Here is a 17,734-nt window from a genome sequence, read left to right as displayed (position 1 = left end):
AGTAGGTCAATGTTGGCTTGAGATCCCATTGTCTGAATTGTGCATATCCTCTGTCAAGAGCAGAGCAACCAGTGTATTCTTCCCCGACTGTCCTCTATCCAAGGGATAGCAAATAGGATCTTGGAATGCATCTATCTATTTGGGATGTATCCTAAGAAATGCTTAAATAATAATGATAGCTTAGTTCCATATATCGTCTCAATACGGTCTACTTCCATACACCGTAGTAAGTAATGGGCTAGCATGATATATCATTGGAAGTGTAAAGGTGGATGCATATTCAGACAAGAATCCCATACACGCCGGCAAGTTTTTATGCTAATGCACAACCATGCAAAGCTATGGAGATTGCGTTTGCCTAAGAAGGACAGTGAGGCACATAGCACATGCTTGGTGCCAACTTTATTTTGTTGCCCCTATGTAATCAGTAATTGTGAATGATAATGTTGTAAAGCTTGAAACAGATGGGCTCATTGAGCCTAGATCAATGAAACAAAAACAAACAGGTGGGGGAGCCTCTCTCCGTTGACATTAAAAAAAATTAATAGTGAGGTCACTTGATGTGCACAGTTGAGTCGAAAGTCCTCATTCCCAAAACAATCTTTGCTTGATTCCAAATGGGAAGGCACACGATCTCGTATATAATTAGTATCTCTGGCATTTGGATTGTAGATAGTTTTTCATGGAAGACACAAAGGGAATTACAAATATATCAATAGAAGGGCACGTTTGAATCTACTAGCAATTAATAGTTAGCTAGCTAATAGCTCTAGCTAACAATTAATTGCTATTAGCTGAGTTGGTCTAGTTAGTTAGTGAGATAGTTGTTAGCTAGATGTCTACTAACAATTAGCTACTTTATTAACCGTTAATTGATAGCACCTAACTATCAACCGCATGGGTCCAAATAGTCCCGAAATAAAAAGTTTTTTTAAGGCGTGATATTCAAAGGGAGGGAGGGAGAAACCTATGCATCCATCCAAAATAGTTACCTTGTACAGATAGTAAGAGCCTGTTTGGCAAGGCTTCTAAGGGCTTCGGCTCCTCTAAACTAGCTACTATAGCAGGGAGCTGTTTTCTCTCTCCTCGCGAAATGAACTAGGAGACCGAAGAAGCCACGTTTTCTAGCTCCTCCGGCTCTGGCTCCTCTGGCACTGTAGCATGGAGCCGGAGCCAGAAAGAGCCTTGCCAAAGAGGGCCTAAATTCCCTCTGTCAGCTTCAGACATGAAGGGCGACGCCACTGCCAAACACATTACACATGACCAAAAACACACATTAATGGAGCTCATCTTTTGCGGTGGATGATTACGTCAATTTCCGGTGCAACGTCGGAAAAGAAAAGGGAGCAAGCTTTCAGTCTCGATTCAACGTACATATACAATCCCTTTATTATGTTGGGAAAGGAAATGGTAGGAAAGTTTTTTGCTAATAACATATGGTAGGTGAGAGGCAACTAACGAGAATTTAAACAATGTTAACTAGCCTAATTTTAGTATAATGACTATATTGTTTGGCTCTATTGATATACAACAAGGGCTGAGTTTGTTGTATATAAGCATACAATACACTTCCACGCACGCATGAAGCATCTGCGCTCTATGCTTATTTATTGATTATCTTGAATAAATTAAAGCAAAACACTTTCAACTTCTGCTTAAAAAATCGTAGCTCATGTTGAGCGGCAAAGAAAACATGGAATAGATTTTCTTCCAACCTGTCAGGAAGTAGTAACCAAAAGAACGTCTTCTGTAAAAAGATTTGGGGCACAAGCCCCCCAAAATCGGTCCATTCCATTGATTAGAAATCGTATATATGTGGACCCTCTTTCGCTCTTTGTATGGGCAAATACTAATGGAAAACGACGATAGCATTGCATGAAAGCCATGCCTATCTTCGTTAATGCGCTTGAGGCAGTGTGCTACAGTTGGCCTGTGTTGTCTTCGCTATTAATCTCTCCTCGATAAATACGGAACACCGCCCACATAGTCCCATTCCATTCGTAACGTGGAACACCGCCAAGCGCCAAAACTGTTGTTCCTCGATCCTCTTCCCAGGCTCTCTGGACTCATTGGCTGTTCCGTGCCCTTGTCACGCCCGCAGGCGAGTTGGGCAGCTGGAGTGACGAACGGCCCTCTCCCCTCTCCTACCTCTCCTGCAAGCTCGGCCGCACCTTCTCCTGCCCGCTCCCTGATTTTGCCGTGCTTGTTCAGTGGTGAGACTCGATTATGTTCTTGGCGTCCCAGCCCGCCTTCCCCCTTAAAAATGGGATTCAATTGTTACATCGGAAATTCACGCAATCATCATCTATCATTTACAATGGGATTCAGATACGTTTCATGTGTTTCATAGGCTGCGCGTCTATAGTAATAAGTTTGGCTGCACACAAAAATCCTGATTTTCTTAAAAAAGAATCGCGTTTTGCCGCTAGCGGCATTTTCAGCCAATTTTCATTCTGGCGGCAACAAATTATTTCGGCAGCCTGCTCCGCGCGAGAAGCGCTCCTCCGGCTCCAGCCGTTTTGCAATACGCTCCCCACGCTCCGCTCCCAGGTTCGCCTCCTTCCGCCCCCCTTCTCCACTAGACCACTAGGATCCGGCGGCGGCGGCGGCGGTCCCCGCGAGCCCTCTTTTACCTCCACCTCGGCCTGGAGGGCTTCCCGAGCCCCGGAGACCTCCCACTGCTCGCCCTACACCACCACGGCGGCGGCCTCCCACAGCTCGCCCTCCTCGTCTTCCACCACCGCGGCGGCCTCCCGCGCCGTCGAGCGTGAGCGAGTTCGGGAGCGCTACCAAACATGGAGCTTAGCTGGAGCGGGAGCGCGTGGGAGCTGGTTGGGAGTCCTACCGAACAGGCCCTCAAACACTAACCGAGCGGCGCCTAGCCGCCTTCCTTAGCCGTCGCCCATGGAAAAGTTCCTCGTGGCGGCGCCGCCTCATTCTGGCGAGGAGCCCGCGCCGCCTCCCAGGTGCTCCGCGCCCCCCAGAGCCACGCTCGATCGGCCGCCTTTCACCGCTCTCTGAACCTCTTTTGGTCGACAGGAGACACAGGTGGAGGCGCATCACCGTGGAGCTCGACGGTCGCATCGATGACAGGTTCCGGCACCGGGAGTCGCGCCTCCTTCTCAATTCTTTCGTCCGAGGTGCCATACTCTTGAAACAGATAGCTGTTAATCGTTTTGATTTGGGTTCTATTGTTGTTTATTGAGTTCGCCATTGAGATTTCTTAGTAGTAGGAGTTAAACAGGATGTGGAACTCTCCATGGCAAGTTTTGAACATTTTTTTTATAAAAATTATAGTAACCTAATCCTAGTGTAACTATCCCCTTTTTAATTTATCCTAGCCTAACTAACCCTTTTTAGTTAATCCTAGCACAGCTATATGTTTTTGTTCGAAAACAAAATGTAAAGTAATTTAGTGGAATAATAGAGCATAAATGTACTGTGATCCGGGAGAAATATCCTTAAGATGTCGCAAAACTCTGGTTCCTTTTGATTTATGAGCTTCACAGCTTTAGCTGACTAGCTTCTAAGGTCTGCTTGGTGTTAAAGGTTATATATCATCTCTGTGGGAAAAGGAAAACGAGGGGCCATTTTTGTCTTTTGGTTCTTACATTCCAATATACATTTTTTTCAATCTCGATTTAATTTTCTCATTTACTTTTATCTTGACAAGATTGGGGCATTCGATCACAAGTATTACATGCATGGTGAGGAACGGTGTCGAACATATGTAATGCTGATCCATTTGATTTATGTTTTGCTTGTAATGCCCAGCTGCAGTACTTCATCCAACTGACGGGTTTATTGTGATTGCTCCCATCAGGTGGATCGAATGATTAGTGCTTCAACTATAGATTTTCATCCAGCAAGGTCAGCTTTTCTCTTTATAGCTCTTTGGAGCATTACCTTACATGATTTAGAGTTATGTAATGGTCACCTTCCTACAGTTTCATTTTAACAGCTATTGTATTTGAACAGGGAGGGTGTTTCAGCAATAGAATTTGATAGAAAGGTAAAATGCATATTTTGTGCAAATGTAAATTTTCTAGTTTAGCATGACTGTGAATTCCAACTCGTCGCCTTCCAATTTTTCAGAACAAAGTTGTGATACGAGTAATATCAGAGCATCCTCATTTCTGATTTTAACCGTGCAGGGAATATACCTTGCATCAGTGACACTATCAGGGTGCCTGACAGTGCATGACTTTGAGACCTTGTACTGCTCTAAATATGGTCCATCATGCAGTAAGTTAAAACTAGAACCCACGTGACCTCCTTTCTAACTTGTATTGTCTTCTGGTTAACATTATTTTTCTCTAATCATAGCTTCCTATCTTCATTTGATTTGGAAACTAGAAATCAGGTTAAGAACCTGACTTTTCCTAGACAAAGAGCAACCTCTGCACCTTCTGATGATACATTCTTGTCCGTGCAAATCTAGTTCTAATTTGTATATTCTCAAAGCACACCAAAATAGTTGAAATAATGACACACTCAGAGTGGGAGAATTAACACTCTAAATCTTCATTTGCAAAGCTGTTATAATTTTCTTAGCTTATAGGCTTAGGTGAGCAACTTATCTTTTTTTCTTTGTAGGTATGCCAGATGAATCATCAAATTATGTGCTCCATATATCTAACCGGATTCCCTTAAATGCTGTCCGATGGAATCCAGGAAACCAAGACTGAGGTACAGTGCATATTTATTCTTAACGCAGTATGGGATTTTCCAGTTTCAGATACTTCAGTTCCCAAAATATTTTGCTACTTGATACTATCAATGTTTACCAAGCCTAACTACCATGCAGCTTGGCACTACAATCTGTTTTGTAATAAAAAAGATTGAGATAGTTATGAGTTCATTTGATTCCTATGTATTTTATTGTCGAAAATACCTGCTGCAGATCGCTTGCACATCAAGTCAAAGTGATAAAGTTTTCCTCTTTGATATTGGCTATGTCTCATCTGCACCAACTGAAGTAAGCCCCCTTTTGTGTTGTTCCTCATAAATGCTTCACATTTTTACGCAAGGAAAACATGTCTGCTGTTGGTTTACATTAGCAAATCATGTGTTATCCTTTCCCTTTTCTATCTATTCCTAGATTATCACACATTGCTGTCTCTTACTTTGTTCAATTTATTTTTCCCACTGTTTTTTGTCAGTTATGTAGCTGCATAATATACAAGAATTTATGGCAAAAATAGTGTTGTGGGTCTGAATCAGAGATAAGATAGACCTGCTTCCATCAGTATGAATAAAAAATTAAAAAAAATCCACAATGTAAAAGAAAATGTTTCTAGATAATATCTTTGTACTTCTTTAAATATTGTAAATTAGAAGGGATTATAGCTTTATGTACGAACCATTTTCTAAACATACATATCCTCTGACCTGAATTATTACCATTTTAGGTTTTGCATAAAGGAAAATCCAAATTCCCCGCGCTCTCTGAATCCTGCAAGAGTCTGACTGATATAACTTTTACTTCAGATGATAAGTCAAGGTAGGTAACAAATTTCAGGGCTATTCACCTCTTCATGCCATCACAGTTGCCTCTGTGAAATAGGACCAATAACAAAATATTGCTATTTAGTACTGTGGAGCTTGCTCTAGACAATCAAGAGCATATCATGTTCTCTGGTTTTCTTTGTCCATAGTCCCTTAAGACATATGGACAGCTGTGAAGCTAAAGAAACCAAGGACTGCTAAACATGATGTGTTACCAAATAAATGTAGCTATGTGGGTTGGGCTGGGTGAGTTATCGAAGAAGAGATAGATGTGGATTCTGCTGATGGTTGTGTTCCCTCATAAATAAATAAAGGTTAGCTGTTTTATTTAGGGGAGAAAATTGGGATTTTGCCCTTATGGCAGGTGGGCTTTGCCCAAATGCCATCAAAGTTGTGGGATTTGGCTGAATGTCCTTATGAAACGAGTCTACGCTAAAATACCATTTCACGATTTAAGCCCAGTTCTAATCTTTTTCACCCAAAATTTGGACCTGGAGTGACCATTTTGCCCCTGTGGTCTTTTACCTTTCCCTTCATCTCTCTCATGCGTTCTCTCTCTCTCTCTCTCTCTCTCTCTCTCTCTCTCTCTCTCTCTCCCAAGGGATCTCTCTCTCACTGCTTCCTGGGCGTCACGGCGAGCACCAGCCCCACATTCTGGGTAAGGGACCAGGGTCAGCATCTCCGATCTCTCCGCCGTGGCGCTGGAGATCTTTGCTGACAGCTTGTGCATCATGGAGGCCGGGGATAGACTAGTGTTTGGCTGCGGTGGGCCAGGGGCAGCAGGGAGAGGGAGAGGGAAGATTACTAGCGTGAGAGAGTGGTATGGCTGATTCAACATGCAGGGGCAAAACGGGAAGATTAGGCTTTTGTTTTGGCCCAAAAAATAAAATGAGAATTGAAATGGTGAAGTGGCATTTTAGCGTGTAGGCAACGCTTCATAATGGTGATCTAGTGAAGCCCACAAACTTGATGGCATTTGGGCAAAGCCCACCTGCCATAAGGGCAGATTTCCAATTTTCTCTATTTAGTGTACTTGAATGTCATTATCAATATCTTAGTGGTATTTGAGGCGTACGTACCAATATGCAAACAAATCTTTGCCTTATTGGAAATATGGGGATTTTCACTTACCAGTTCTCTTTCATAGGATATTTGCGTCTGGCCTTGATGGGGCCGTGTACATGTGGGACAGGCGGTCAAGTAAGACACACTGTCTTGAGCTTATGGCATCTCCAGAATCTCAGTTCAACACTGTCAAGCTAACTGTGGATAATCGGGTATGCATAAGAATTTAAAATATTCAATAACAGGTGTTGCTTGCTTCTTTAGATTACTTTGTTTTATATAATGGTGAAATTAATCACGGAATATGCTGTTTGAGAACGACATCCCATGAACTTAATCATCTTGTTATGATAAACCTAATGCTACAGAATTCTATTTCACAAAAAGGAGGCTACAGCTAGATGAGAGGCCCTTTGATGATTGGTGGGATAATGCAAGCCAGAAAGTTACTTGTCAGATCAGAAATGGGTTTAACTCTCTTACTTATCATTCTACTAGGGGTTTGGTCAATTTGGAACCACCGTAATCATTGTCTTCGATGGGTTTTCCCTAGTCTGGCAGGTGTGATATCACTTGTGTTAAGGCTTGGTTTCCGACGTAGGTTGTAGCTATGTGAGATGGAAGGCCAGGGTTTGAAGCCCTGACGGTGAAGTGGCGCTGTGCTGCGTGACGGCGCAGAGAGGGAGGCTAGGGAGGCACGGGGTAGCCGGAGAGATTGATTGAGTGTTTAGGTTTTATAGCCTCATATCTTAACAAACTCAATTTCAAAGAAACTCCACTCTAATATGATCCGACTAACAGAACTGGACATCGGAGTGCCAGTCTGAGAACCGCGTCGCTGGGCGCGCCAAGGCTTTCGCGTCGCGCCTCAGCCATGGCTCCTCTTCCCCCTGCGCTGGTACATGTTGCCAACCATAACAACTTGTTGCTGAGGAATTGCAGCTATGGGGTTTGGCCAGGGCTCGAGGTATTTCACAGATCCTTGCCCTTGTGCTTGATGAGGGTTAATTTTAGGTCGAGGTCGGGTTTTTTCCAAGCTAGCACTGGCATGTATGTTTCCATAAGCCTAGGAGTTAGTGGGTGTGTGGTAAGTGTTAGAAGGGTTTCTCCAAACCCCTTTTTTCTTCTTAAAACAAAAAGAAGGCTTTGCTAGCTGTTTCATGTTTTCAATGTGCTGTACATTTTCTATTATCTTTCCGCCTCATCTGATTTACACCCTTTCTTAACTTAAGCAGTCAATTAAAATTTTAATTATCAATCCATCCCATAAATGGGCATTTACCATTTGTTTTGCAGACTGTGTTTGGTGCAGCTAAAAATGGCACAATCCATGTTTGGGATCTCCGTGGAGGAAGGGCATCAGCTGCTTTTCAAAGCCACAATGAGGTGGGTTTTGGTGTTCAGCAGATTAACTTTATGTATTCAGCACACGTGGTTTTGCAGTCTTTTACTTCATGATCAGCTTGTAACATGCAATCTAATTGCCTATATCTCCCAGAAGTTGCTTTAGCCCATCTGTCATGTACGAAAAACTCAGAGTGGTTTACCCGTGCCAAAAGGAAATGAATATACCAATTCTCAGGGAAATTAAAACATCCAGTGTGCTGAAGCCTAATTATGATTGATTCAGAACCATGTGATGTCATATGAAACCTTTTTAAAATTTTAAAACATGAAGGATCCTATATCATAGTTATTAAGAATTAACTCACGTTAAGCGGTGTAGACTAAGTAAATTTAAGGTGTCAAGCATTGGAAGCCTACTCCCCCCTCCCCCACGCGAAAAGCAACTAGGAAGAAGTTTTTTGTCCTTTTGGTCTTGGCTATGTGTTATGTGGTTTGTTATGGGTTGTAATTCCGTAATGCTTGTGGCCTAAACTGTTAGGTGTTGGTCAGTGACCCCTTCAATCAGCATGCTTCTCTGAATCAGAGACTTAGAGTTGTAGGTTGATCCGATGGATGGGTTTCACATACTTTCCTTCTGTTTCTCTTCTGTCTTTCTTGGTATGAATGCTGTATTTCCGTTATGTCATAATGGAAATGGGGGAGATCCTCGATTCATTTTTTTAATTAATAGTGAAGAAGTAACTTACAAAACAAAGCATAATAACACCAAGAAAAACAAAGAAAACAATACCCACAGATGCTGCCAACGCCTACCAGAGATCTGGCACAAGGTTATCCAACTGAAACTCCAGGGGGTGGGGGCCCTCATGACAATTCCTCCATTCAGGGACATGGTACGAAAGGCATTGTCATTGTCTGCCTTGTCAGGGAGCCAAGCAGATCCTTGGGCTGGAAAATCTCCCGCAACCCACAAACCCCTGTCTTATCATGGCATCGTTCTAGACTCTTATAGTTACTCTTGAGTGGCTAGAGCTCGTGTATTTTCTTCACAGCGGCATGCCTGTAACTGTTTTGCCCGGTGTGTGTTGATTTTTCTTTAGCCTCTCCTTTGTATTATTTCTTCTCTTCTAAATGAAATGACACACAGCTCTCTTGCGTTGTTTGAGAAAAAAAAATGGTCACCGTTGATGCACCGATCATGGCCTTTGTTTAATACCAAACTATTCTTTGAAACTGTGCAGACTTGTCAATCTAGTTTGTTTATTAGTTTGAATAGAACCATCTAGGTAAATTCTTTGGAACCTTTTTCATGCAGCAATGTATAGTTGTATTGATAACATGAGGGTTTGTATTCTTGGTCAATATTTCCAGGTTCAACAATTGCTATCAGTGAAGCTATCAACATTGTTGGGCAAAATTGCATCACTAAAGGTACGCAGAAGAAAAAGAAAGACTTGTTATTATGGATTTATCTGCTAAAAAAATAACATACCACTCTTCGAGACACATTGATGCATTTTGTGTACACATTGAATGTAATTTAGAATTGCTTTTTTAACACTACCATTGAAAGCGTCTAAGATGTTGAATACAAGAGTATTGACATTTAGAGGCATACTCCAAAAGAGTACCGTGGTCCTATCCTGTGACCCTGTCCTGGGTTCAGAAAACCATTTTTATTCTTAAAATAGGGGCTGAGATTTGGCATCCCTAACAACCATACCACAGGTCATCTAAAGTCAGACAGGTCTCAAAATTCTGGTTGCCATGGTTACTGAGATTTCCAACTGATCCGTTCGAGTTCCTAGCATGCAAGTTCATAAAGCTGTTGGGTAATGGTCCCTCCACTGCTTGACACTTACTTGTTACAGTCCTGAATTTTCGAATGCATGATATTTTTTGTCTGCTGAGTGCTGAGAATACAACTTTTTGTTCATTCCAATCTTGGTTTTTGAACCTCTTGAACCCGTTTTAATTACAGTGTCTACTCATCTCTGCAGAAAGTATATTCTTACACTTGGACTGATACAATGAAAACACTTCTTTGGATTTTTAACATCCAAAATCATAATATATCCTCCTATTTGAAATATTTTGTTTTTTTCTTGTGGACCACTCCTGAATTTCATTACCATGGTAATGAGTGCAAAGCATTCAACGTCTGCGATAAGTATGTGTATCACCTACTACTACAAGTCATACTGCAAGCTACACCCTAGATTGCCATACTCCAACTTCAGAAAACTGCCACAGAGAAGCAAAATATACTTACACAAGATTACAATCCTACCATTTTGTATTGGATTTTGGATGTGATTTACTCTGCACTAGTTGGCCTTCTCCAACAAGATCTCCGATTTAATATCTCCTTCAACTGTCAGGTCTCACCTTGTTGGTCCAGCACCTTGCTTGCATCGTGCTGCTGAGGCATTTCCTGTCTTGGATGGAAATGCAGCACCACCGCATGCAACATGGCTTTCCCTTCTCAAATGTGCTGATCCTCTGGTTTCTGCAACCCTGCCCACTAGTAGACAATATCGGTAGGAGATTTGATAATTTTGTTTTCATAGTATGCATGGTTTCACTTTTTTCCCTATCACCCTGCAAATACCACCTGGGCCAACCATGTGGAACTGTTTCCCCCGTAGAAACCAGCTATAAAATTCAAATATCATACTACCTAAAAGATTCAGGTGCACAGTTAACTCCCAGAACAAAACTAATACTCCATACATATTTAGGTATGGCACATCCAAAAAAATGTTGAATTGATTCTTCTTCCTCACAATCACAGAACTTGGATCTGGAGTCGCCCTGCCATTTTCTTCTCTTTAGATTGTCCCTGGTTAGCATAACATCCTGAAACACAAACCTCATTCTGTTATATTCCAACATTTTCAACGAAAATGTCGAAATATATTTGTTTTTAGCTGGTTACATGATATACACCATCATTTTTGACATTACTCATAAATTGTAAAACATGGAACCATTTCTGATTATGAAACATATCATTTGCAAACCATTATTTTGGCATTTATATTTTTCAGGAACAATCAAACATTGTTTCAAGTCCAATTCTGTCTATAGACTTCAACCCTAGTTGTTCATATCAATTGGCCTTCCATCTTGATGATGGCTGGTATGTATCTCCATTTTCCCCTTTAAGGATCATTGTTCTTGTTAGAAATTTCTGTCTATGATCATTTCAAGTCACCATATTTAGCCCATGATAACTCTTCCACTCATTTAATGCATTAGATCTCAATGAATTTCTTCTACGCACATCTCATGTTAGGTCTGGAGTCCTGAATGTTAACAACCTCAATGTGACTCACCTTCATTGCCCTCCTCCTGCTTGGTTGTAAGTATCCTGCTATGTATTTTGTTTGAAGCCTAGGTTCCTACAAATATTCTTAATTAAAGTATGCTTGTTCTGAGGTACACTTCGTTTTCTCTTACCAGGGAGAGTACGGACTTGGTGCTGCAAAACCAGTTAAGAAAGCCAACCTGGCTGCCGACATCTTCTGTAAGAATATTACAGAGTACACTAAACCTTAGTACCTGCAAAAAGTTTTAATGAATGCTAAATGATGCACTCCTGTTTACTGTTGAGAAGTTCCCTTGATGTTAAGGAATTTGTCCAGATTTATGCAGTTGGGTCTTCTTCATATGATGGTATTTATCTACTGGACTTTCATCCAGATACGAGCTCTGCATGCCATGTGGACTACAAGTAAGCTGCTCTACCCCTTTGTTTTTTGTTTGTTTTCTGGAGATATACCTAAAGAAGTTCAAGACTTCTGGTTATTTACCTATTGTTTTTTTTAATTTTGCCCCTTTATCATATGATATTTATTCTCTTTTTTCCCACTTGTTTTCCACATTTCAGAGAAGAAACAAGAGTCTCTGAGGAAAATCAACCTGCAGAAAACAAGTTTGTTCCTTTATCCCAAAGGGCGCTTTCTTGTGCAGCCCATCCACTCAGTCACACCATAATTGCCGGTACACAGGTTGGTTTAGATCTGTGGTTTCATACATAATTCCTGCAAGTGTCGACCTCCGCGGCTCTACCATTTTAAACACTGATAAACTATTTTTATTTCTCCAGTTCTCATCGTTGCTCATGTTATCACAAAAGTACAAGACTATCAGAAATCCAGAGTCATGAAAACCTGCCATTTCCTCCACGCAACATCTCCAATTGTGCATTTGCAGAATCACAATGGTGTTTGTTCATCGCCAGCGCGCAGTAAAGAATTATGTGCAGCATGGAGACCTTGCTGGTGCCACTGAGTCTTCAGATCTAGTTGGCCGGTCACTAGGTTCAAAGTGCTGCCAATAACCGGCTTCCAAGAACTGATGAATACGCAGCCATTCACACAAATGCTCCGTGTATGCTGGTATCACCGCAACCTGTGCCAAATTCTGTACATTATCTCCGCTTCTCCAAGTTGTTTGGCCAATTTTAACATCTCTCGATGTGCCCTGAGAGGGTGAGACCTATCTTAAACTCCAAGGTCAGGTGCAGAGTGTAATGACCTAATAGGCTAGGGGATCTTGTATTCTTGTACCTTCTCTAGGAATGGCACTGTTCCTAATGTTCTCCTTCAGTTCATAACTGTACAGTTTCATTAATACTCTATGTATGACTAATAAGAGAAGTCAAGAACAAAGTACTCCCTCCGCCCCATTTGATTCATAGCGCCGGCTTCGGTGGAGGCGTGGAGCCAATCAGCCAATCCTTCCACTGATGCTGCGTTCTGTCCATCCTTGGACCGACGTCACTCGCCAGCACTGTCCACTGTGGCTGTTGTGATCGCCGCTGTCAGGGATCACCGTTCTGTAGTTTCTATTTCTATCACGGCAGCAATGACGTCGATCTCAGGGATCACCGTTCTAGTTTCTATCACCGGCATGTGATGGCCTGATGGGACACGCCGGTTGCTGTAACGTAACCCCATCAGGCCATACTCCAGAATCCTGACTGTAGCCCGGCGTGTCCCATCCGGGAAATTCACGAATCAGCACCGGTATCACGAGGTGTTCAGCTTACGTCAAAAAAAAAATCACTAGGTGTTAAGCAAATAGCACCCCAGAATCGCGTTACATTTATAGAATAGCACTGCACCGACGATAACAATTTGTGAAACCGCACGCCTCTTTGTCCCCCCTTGAAACAAAAGACCAACTTGCCCTCAGATGCATGCAGGAAGGCACTTCCAAACCAAAGAACAGAACAGCCAGACCAAGGACAATGCATGTTGGTAATATTTCTCCTGGAAGTACATGCATCATCAGCCAGAACAAAATGATGGCTTAGTACCATAGAATGGAGACCTAGTGAATATTTTGTGATCCATGCAACTTATTATACTTTTGAGATGTCTGAAAGACAAACTTGGTTATACTAGATAACTAACCTGCAAACTATGTTTGCCATAGTGATCTATTATGTACTGCGAAATCTGGTATAATTAATCTTGCTTAAAATGGAATTCATATTTGTCTGTTTACCTTTTGGTGCTGTATTTATGTACTATCTGCCTATGTTATCTCTTGAAATAGAAAAAGGGCAATTTGGTCCATTTGGTTCATGAATTCTCCCCACAAGACAATAGTCAAAATGTTATCAGGTGCAAAGGTGGTATTTCTGCTCTCTTTTTTTCAAGTAAATATTATGAACCACCTCTTGCATCTTGCTACCCCAAGTGAACGTAATCATCCATCACACCTCCGAAGTGGTCTTGAAATGTAACTGACGATGAAGTGGAAAACTCCATGGAGCCTAATCAAGACATTGTGCATAGAGAAAATGAAAGACAAGCACACTTATAGTCAAGAGAACACCAGAAACTGGCTGTAAACCTGAACGAGTCTGGAATTCTGGATCCACTAAAAGGAGACAAAAAAAAACACACTATACACTGTAACTCAATAATCACGAAATGAAAGGCTTTCATGTCATTTTTGGAAATCAATAACTCAGAATCTAGAATTTGGTGAGCACAACCACAGCCAAGTAAATCTGGAACAATAAGCAAGGTTAACTGTATCAACTTAAGTATTATATCAACTGAAGAATTCAAGCTGTTACAACTCGTAACTGTTCTATCTATCTATTCAGTGAACTAAAGCCACAAATATCCAATACGCCTTACTACTACGCAGTGAAGTCTTATACTACTTCATTTCTGGTGAAGCCAACTGAAGCGTGCCATGACAAGTTGTATCAACAGATAACCATGCCCTCAAGCAGAGAGCTAGAAATCCCTCCTACCACAGGGTCCTCAAGCAGAGAACCAGGAACCCCCATCCCTAGACAAACCTTGACTGGCGGCTAAGAAAGCAGCAGACATGAGAACCATTGGTGCCCAGAGAAGGCTTCAGCTCATCGCATGGACATCAGTACGCGCCTTTGGGCAACTACCTTGGAAGGCTGAGCAGCCTTTGGAGTTTCCTTCATATGACGCCTCACCATCTTTTCAATCTGCTCTATTGAACTTGACAGTTTCTTCTCCAGATCAGCAGGAGATGGATCATTTGGCTTGGATGGAGCCATCTGCAAGGAGCAGTCCGATGGAGAGGAAGATGCCCCTTGCTTGTCCTCAGCCACAGAAGTCACTCTGTTCGCAACAGCTGAAGTTGAGCCAGGACCAGAGGCAACAACACCCAGTGTTTCTTGAGTTTGTGTGCTTTGAGAATCAGGATCACTATGCTCTGCATGTACTGGAGTTGTTGGATCCACAGGCTGCGGAGAATCTTCATTCCATTGGATATGTTGCCGAGCCGCATCCTCCTCTAGGCGATTTCTTTTCTCAAGAGCCTGTAAATTGCAATTAGTACAGCAGCATATCTCAGGGGATACATAATGCATCTAGATTTGGTATGTGTACATTTTTTCCTACCTATAGTTAACAGTGGATAAGCAATTTTCAAGTGCATCAACAAACAAAAGCATAGACTGTCTATACTAAGTGAAATGTGTTCATATGAGGCAAGTACTGTCTACAGAGAAAGAAACAAACAAACTCTGCTGAGCTTGAAGCAAATTTTGCTACAAAACCTACATTAACTGTCAATGTGGTAAGCAACAATGACTCCATGGCGTGTTTATACTAATTCTTTATATGGCAACAGTATAATTACTTATCCAGTGCAGAGAGCTCCCGCTCTGTGCGGGGTCTGGGGAAGGGTGTCAGTGGCAAGCCTTACCCTTGCCTATGCAATGCGAGGAGACCGCGACTCAAACCCGAGACCTTCCGGTCACATGCGGCAAGACTCTACCGCTTGCACCAGGCTCAGTATAATTACTTATCCACAGGGAAAAATTCCAATCCAGTGGATACGTACTGGATTAGCCTTCAATGATTCAAATCAAGAAAAGTACATTGCACAGTATGCAAAGATGCTTTACATTGTGTATAAGCGAAAGCATAAAGATACTTCCATAATTTTAGCATTGAAAATGGCTGAACCAGTAAAACTTCAGAACTAAAGAAAAGATACTAAATATAATGTACTGACAAATATCTTGAATATACTGAAGAACAATATGCACACTCTAAGATAAAGCTGAACTGAAGTTGCAAATATCCTGAATAGATTCATGAATGTTGAATTTATTACATGTTAAATGAATGGGCATCTCAGAAGCGAGGAAGAGAGGAAACATGGGTTTGGTAGGCTGCTGCAAATAAGATCCTCTATCCAAGCATTCGATAGAAATGTACGTTGCCAGTAAAGTCTTCAAGTATACTTAACTAATATAGTAATATACTACATCTGGTGGCATATATGAGATAAAAGTATACTCTAAGTGATCTGGTTTGAGTCTCGAGGGAGCAGCATTAGACCTTTCTCTGGTTTTAAGCACATTTATATTGCTGGCTATATAAACTGAGAATTGCAAGATCCAAGCAGACAGAACAAAAGTGTGCTGATTGGCCTAAGACAATCATTGCTAATCCATTTGAACTACACTGACTCCTATGTTAATCATTTATCACTGAACTAAGCATAAAAAGGCTTGCTTAACCTGCAATTTCATGCTACTGTCATTCTCAGTCAAGTCATGGTGACACAATATTAGTTCTAGCATTGTGAAGTTATGGCATAACATTAGCACAGAACAGACACAATATTTAAGGAATTTATACAACATCCCAATACAGTCTAGGGAAATAGGTCACCACCTTTACGATTGATGTGATGTCACGGAGTGGGGTCCTTGGGTACCAGTCAGGTAGGGGGCTCCTCCTCTTTGGTTTAGCCCTCGCTGCACCCGCGGGTGGCACATTCTCCTTGTTGCTGAAATGTGTTCGGACCCGCCGAGCCAGCGGCTTGACGGCACCCTTCGCCACCAAAGCTCCTGGTGATGCCACCCTCCTCCTGATAAAAAAGCCACCAGCTGAGTTGCTGGCAAGCGCCGGCCTGCTGGCAGTCCTCAGTTGAGGCATCTTGTAGTCCTGCGAGAAGTTTGTGTAGCGCACATCGGTGAGACAGTGATTCAAGAACCAACCAGACAATGAATCAGCAGATCAGTAAATGGCCAAGCAATCATAATTTTCCTTACAGTTCTGCTCTCGTTCTGCCCTGATTCCTATTGTTCTTCTCCTGGATCTACGCAAGGAATTCTTGGTGCCCTGAGCGCTGTTGCTCTTCCCCTGGATGCGTGAAATAAATTTTCGGATGAAACTCAAATTGGAAAGAAGAATTCAGAGAGCACGTGAGCAACCTATTCACCAAAATCTACGCACCTATTGCTCGGATTCTGCCTCTCCGCGATTTCTCCCAATGTCAATGCGATCCCTACGACTCTAGGACACCTGCAAGAAAAACGCAAGGCAAACGAGAGCAACAGTTCAGACAAGAGCTTCAAGAAAACCATGCAAATCCCAGTCGCTCTACTCATATTCCCACCACAATTCCCCATCCTTCGCAGGTATTCGAAACAAAATAACCCGTCAAACACGTCAGAACAGAGGCTGAACCAACAAAATCCCCCGCAAGAACCAACAAAATCCCCTGTGAAATCCTTCGATTCTCACCTCGAACAGGTTCCCTCAGCTCCTGATCCCGCCTCCGAATCCTTACCCTTCCGCAGATCTGCGATAACAGAACCAAAAGAAGAACTGCGTCACCAAACCGCTCGAAAAGATGCAAGAACACAGCCGACGGAGAACAGCAAGGATTCCTCACGATTTGCTCCGCTCCTCTCCGAGCCGCGGCGATCCGGTCACCGCGACGGCTACTTGATACGATACAGCCCTGATTGGGGTGGGATTTCTGGGTAGATTCCCTAGGGTTTGAGCCTGGATGGAGATGGCTGCTGGCTACGGGCTACGGCCTCTCCGCCTCTGTCTGCTGAGCGGGATGTCCGTTTGAACCTATTTGAAATGGCGAGGCAGAGATGAGCCAAGGGTGGACCCCGAGTCGCATCGGGACGTTCGTGTGGTGAAGCGTGACCGATGGACGGACAGGATGGATCCGGTGTATGGACCAAGCGCGTGCGGTTGAAATGGTGGGTCTGAAATGGTAGAGCCGCGGAGGTCGACACAGCCGGTGTACGGTGCGTTTGGGTGTGGATCGTGATCCCGTCTGTGAGAGGTGTTTAGTTCGCGAAATAAAATTTTTTTGGGTGTTATATTGATGTGTTGGAAGAATATTGGAAGAGGTTTTTGATGCTAATAAAAAACAAATTACAGAACCCATTAGAAACCTGCGAGACGAATCTAATGATACTAATGAATCGGTCATTAGCACATGTGGGTTACTGTAGCACATAAGGCTTTTCATGGACTAATTAGGCTTA

At 42.5% G+C, this 17,734-nt stretch overlaps 1 protein-coding gene and 1 pseudogene across 1 annotated transcript; one reads left to right on the top strand and one right to left on the bottom strand.

Moving 5' to 3' along the window:
* The first annotated feature begins 2,565 nt into the window (after positions 1-2,565).
* On the top strand, positions 2,566-12,596 carry LOC136474035 (uncharacterized; annotated as a pseudogene).
* Positions 12,597-13,973: 1,377 nt separating this feature from the next.
* On the bottom strand, positions 13,974-17,310 carry LOC136474034 (protein POLYCHOME-like). The gene is made up of 6 exons (XM_066471652.1): positions 17,122-17,310; positions 16,971-17,028; positions 16,680-16,748; positions 16,496-16,586; positions 16,116-16,388; positions 13,974-14,746 (listed from the first exon to the last, which is right to left on the bottom strand). Exons 5-6 carry the CDS (start codon positions 16,377-16,379, stop codon positions 14,312-14,314), a joined length of 699 nt encoding a protein of 232 aa, XP_066327749.1. The 5' UTR covers positions 16,380-16,388; positions 16,496-16,586; positions 16,680-16,748; positions 16,971-17,028; positions 17,122-17,310; the 3' UTR covers positions 13,974-14,311.
* Positions 17,311-17,734: the final 424 nt, after the last annotated feature.

Source organism: Miscanthus floridulus, chromosome 8, assembly GCF_019320115.1.
Source record: "Miscanthus floridulus cultivar M001 chromosome 8, ASM1932011v1, whole genome shotgun sequence".
NCBI classification, from domain to species: Eukaryota; Viridiplantae; Streptophyta; class Magnoliopsida; order Poales; family Poaceae; genus Miscanthus; species Miscanthus floridulus.
Note: the sequence above shows the minus strand (reverse complement) of the source record. Positions and strands in the feature narration are given on the sequence as shown.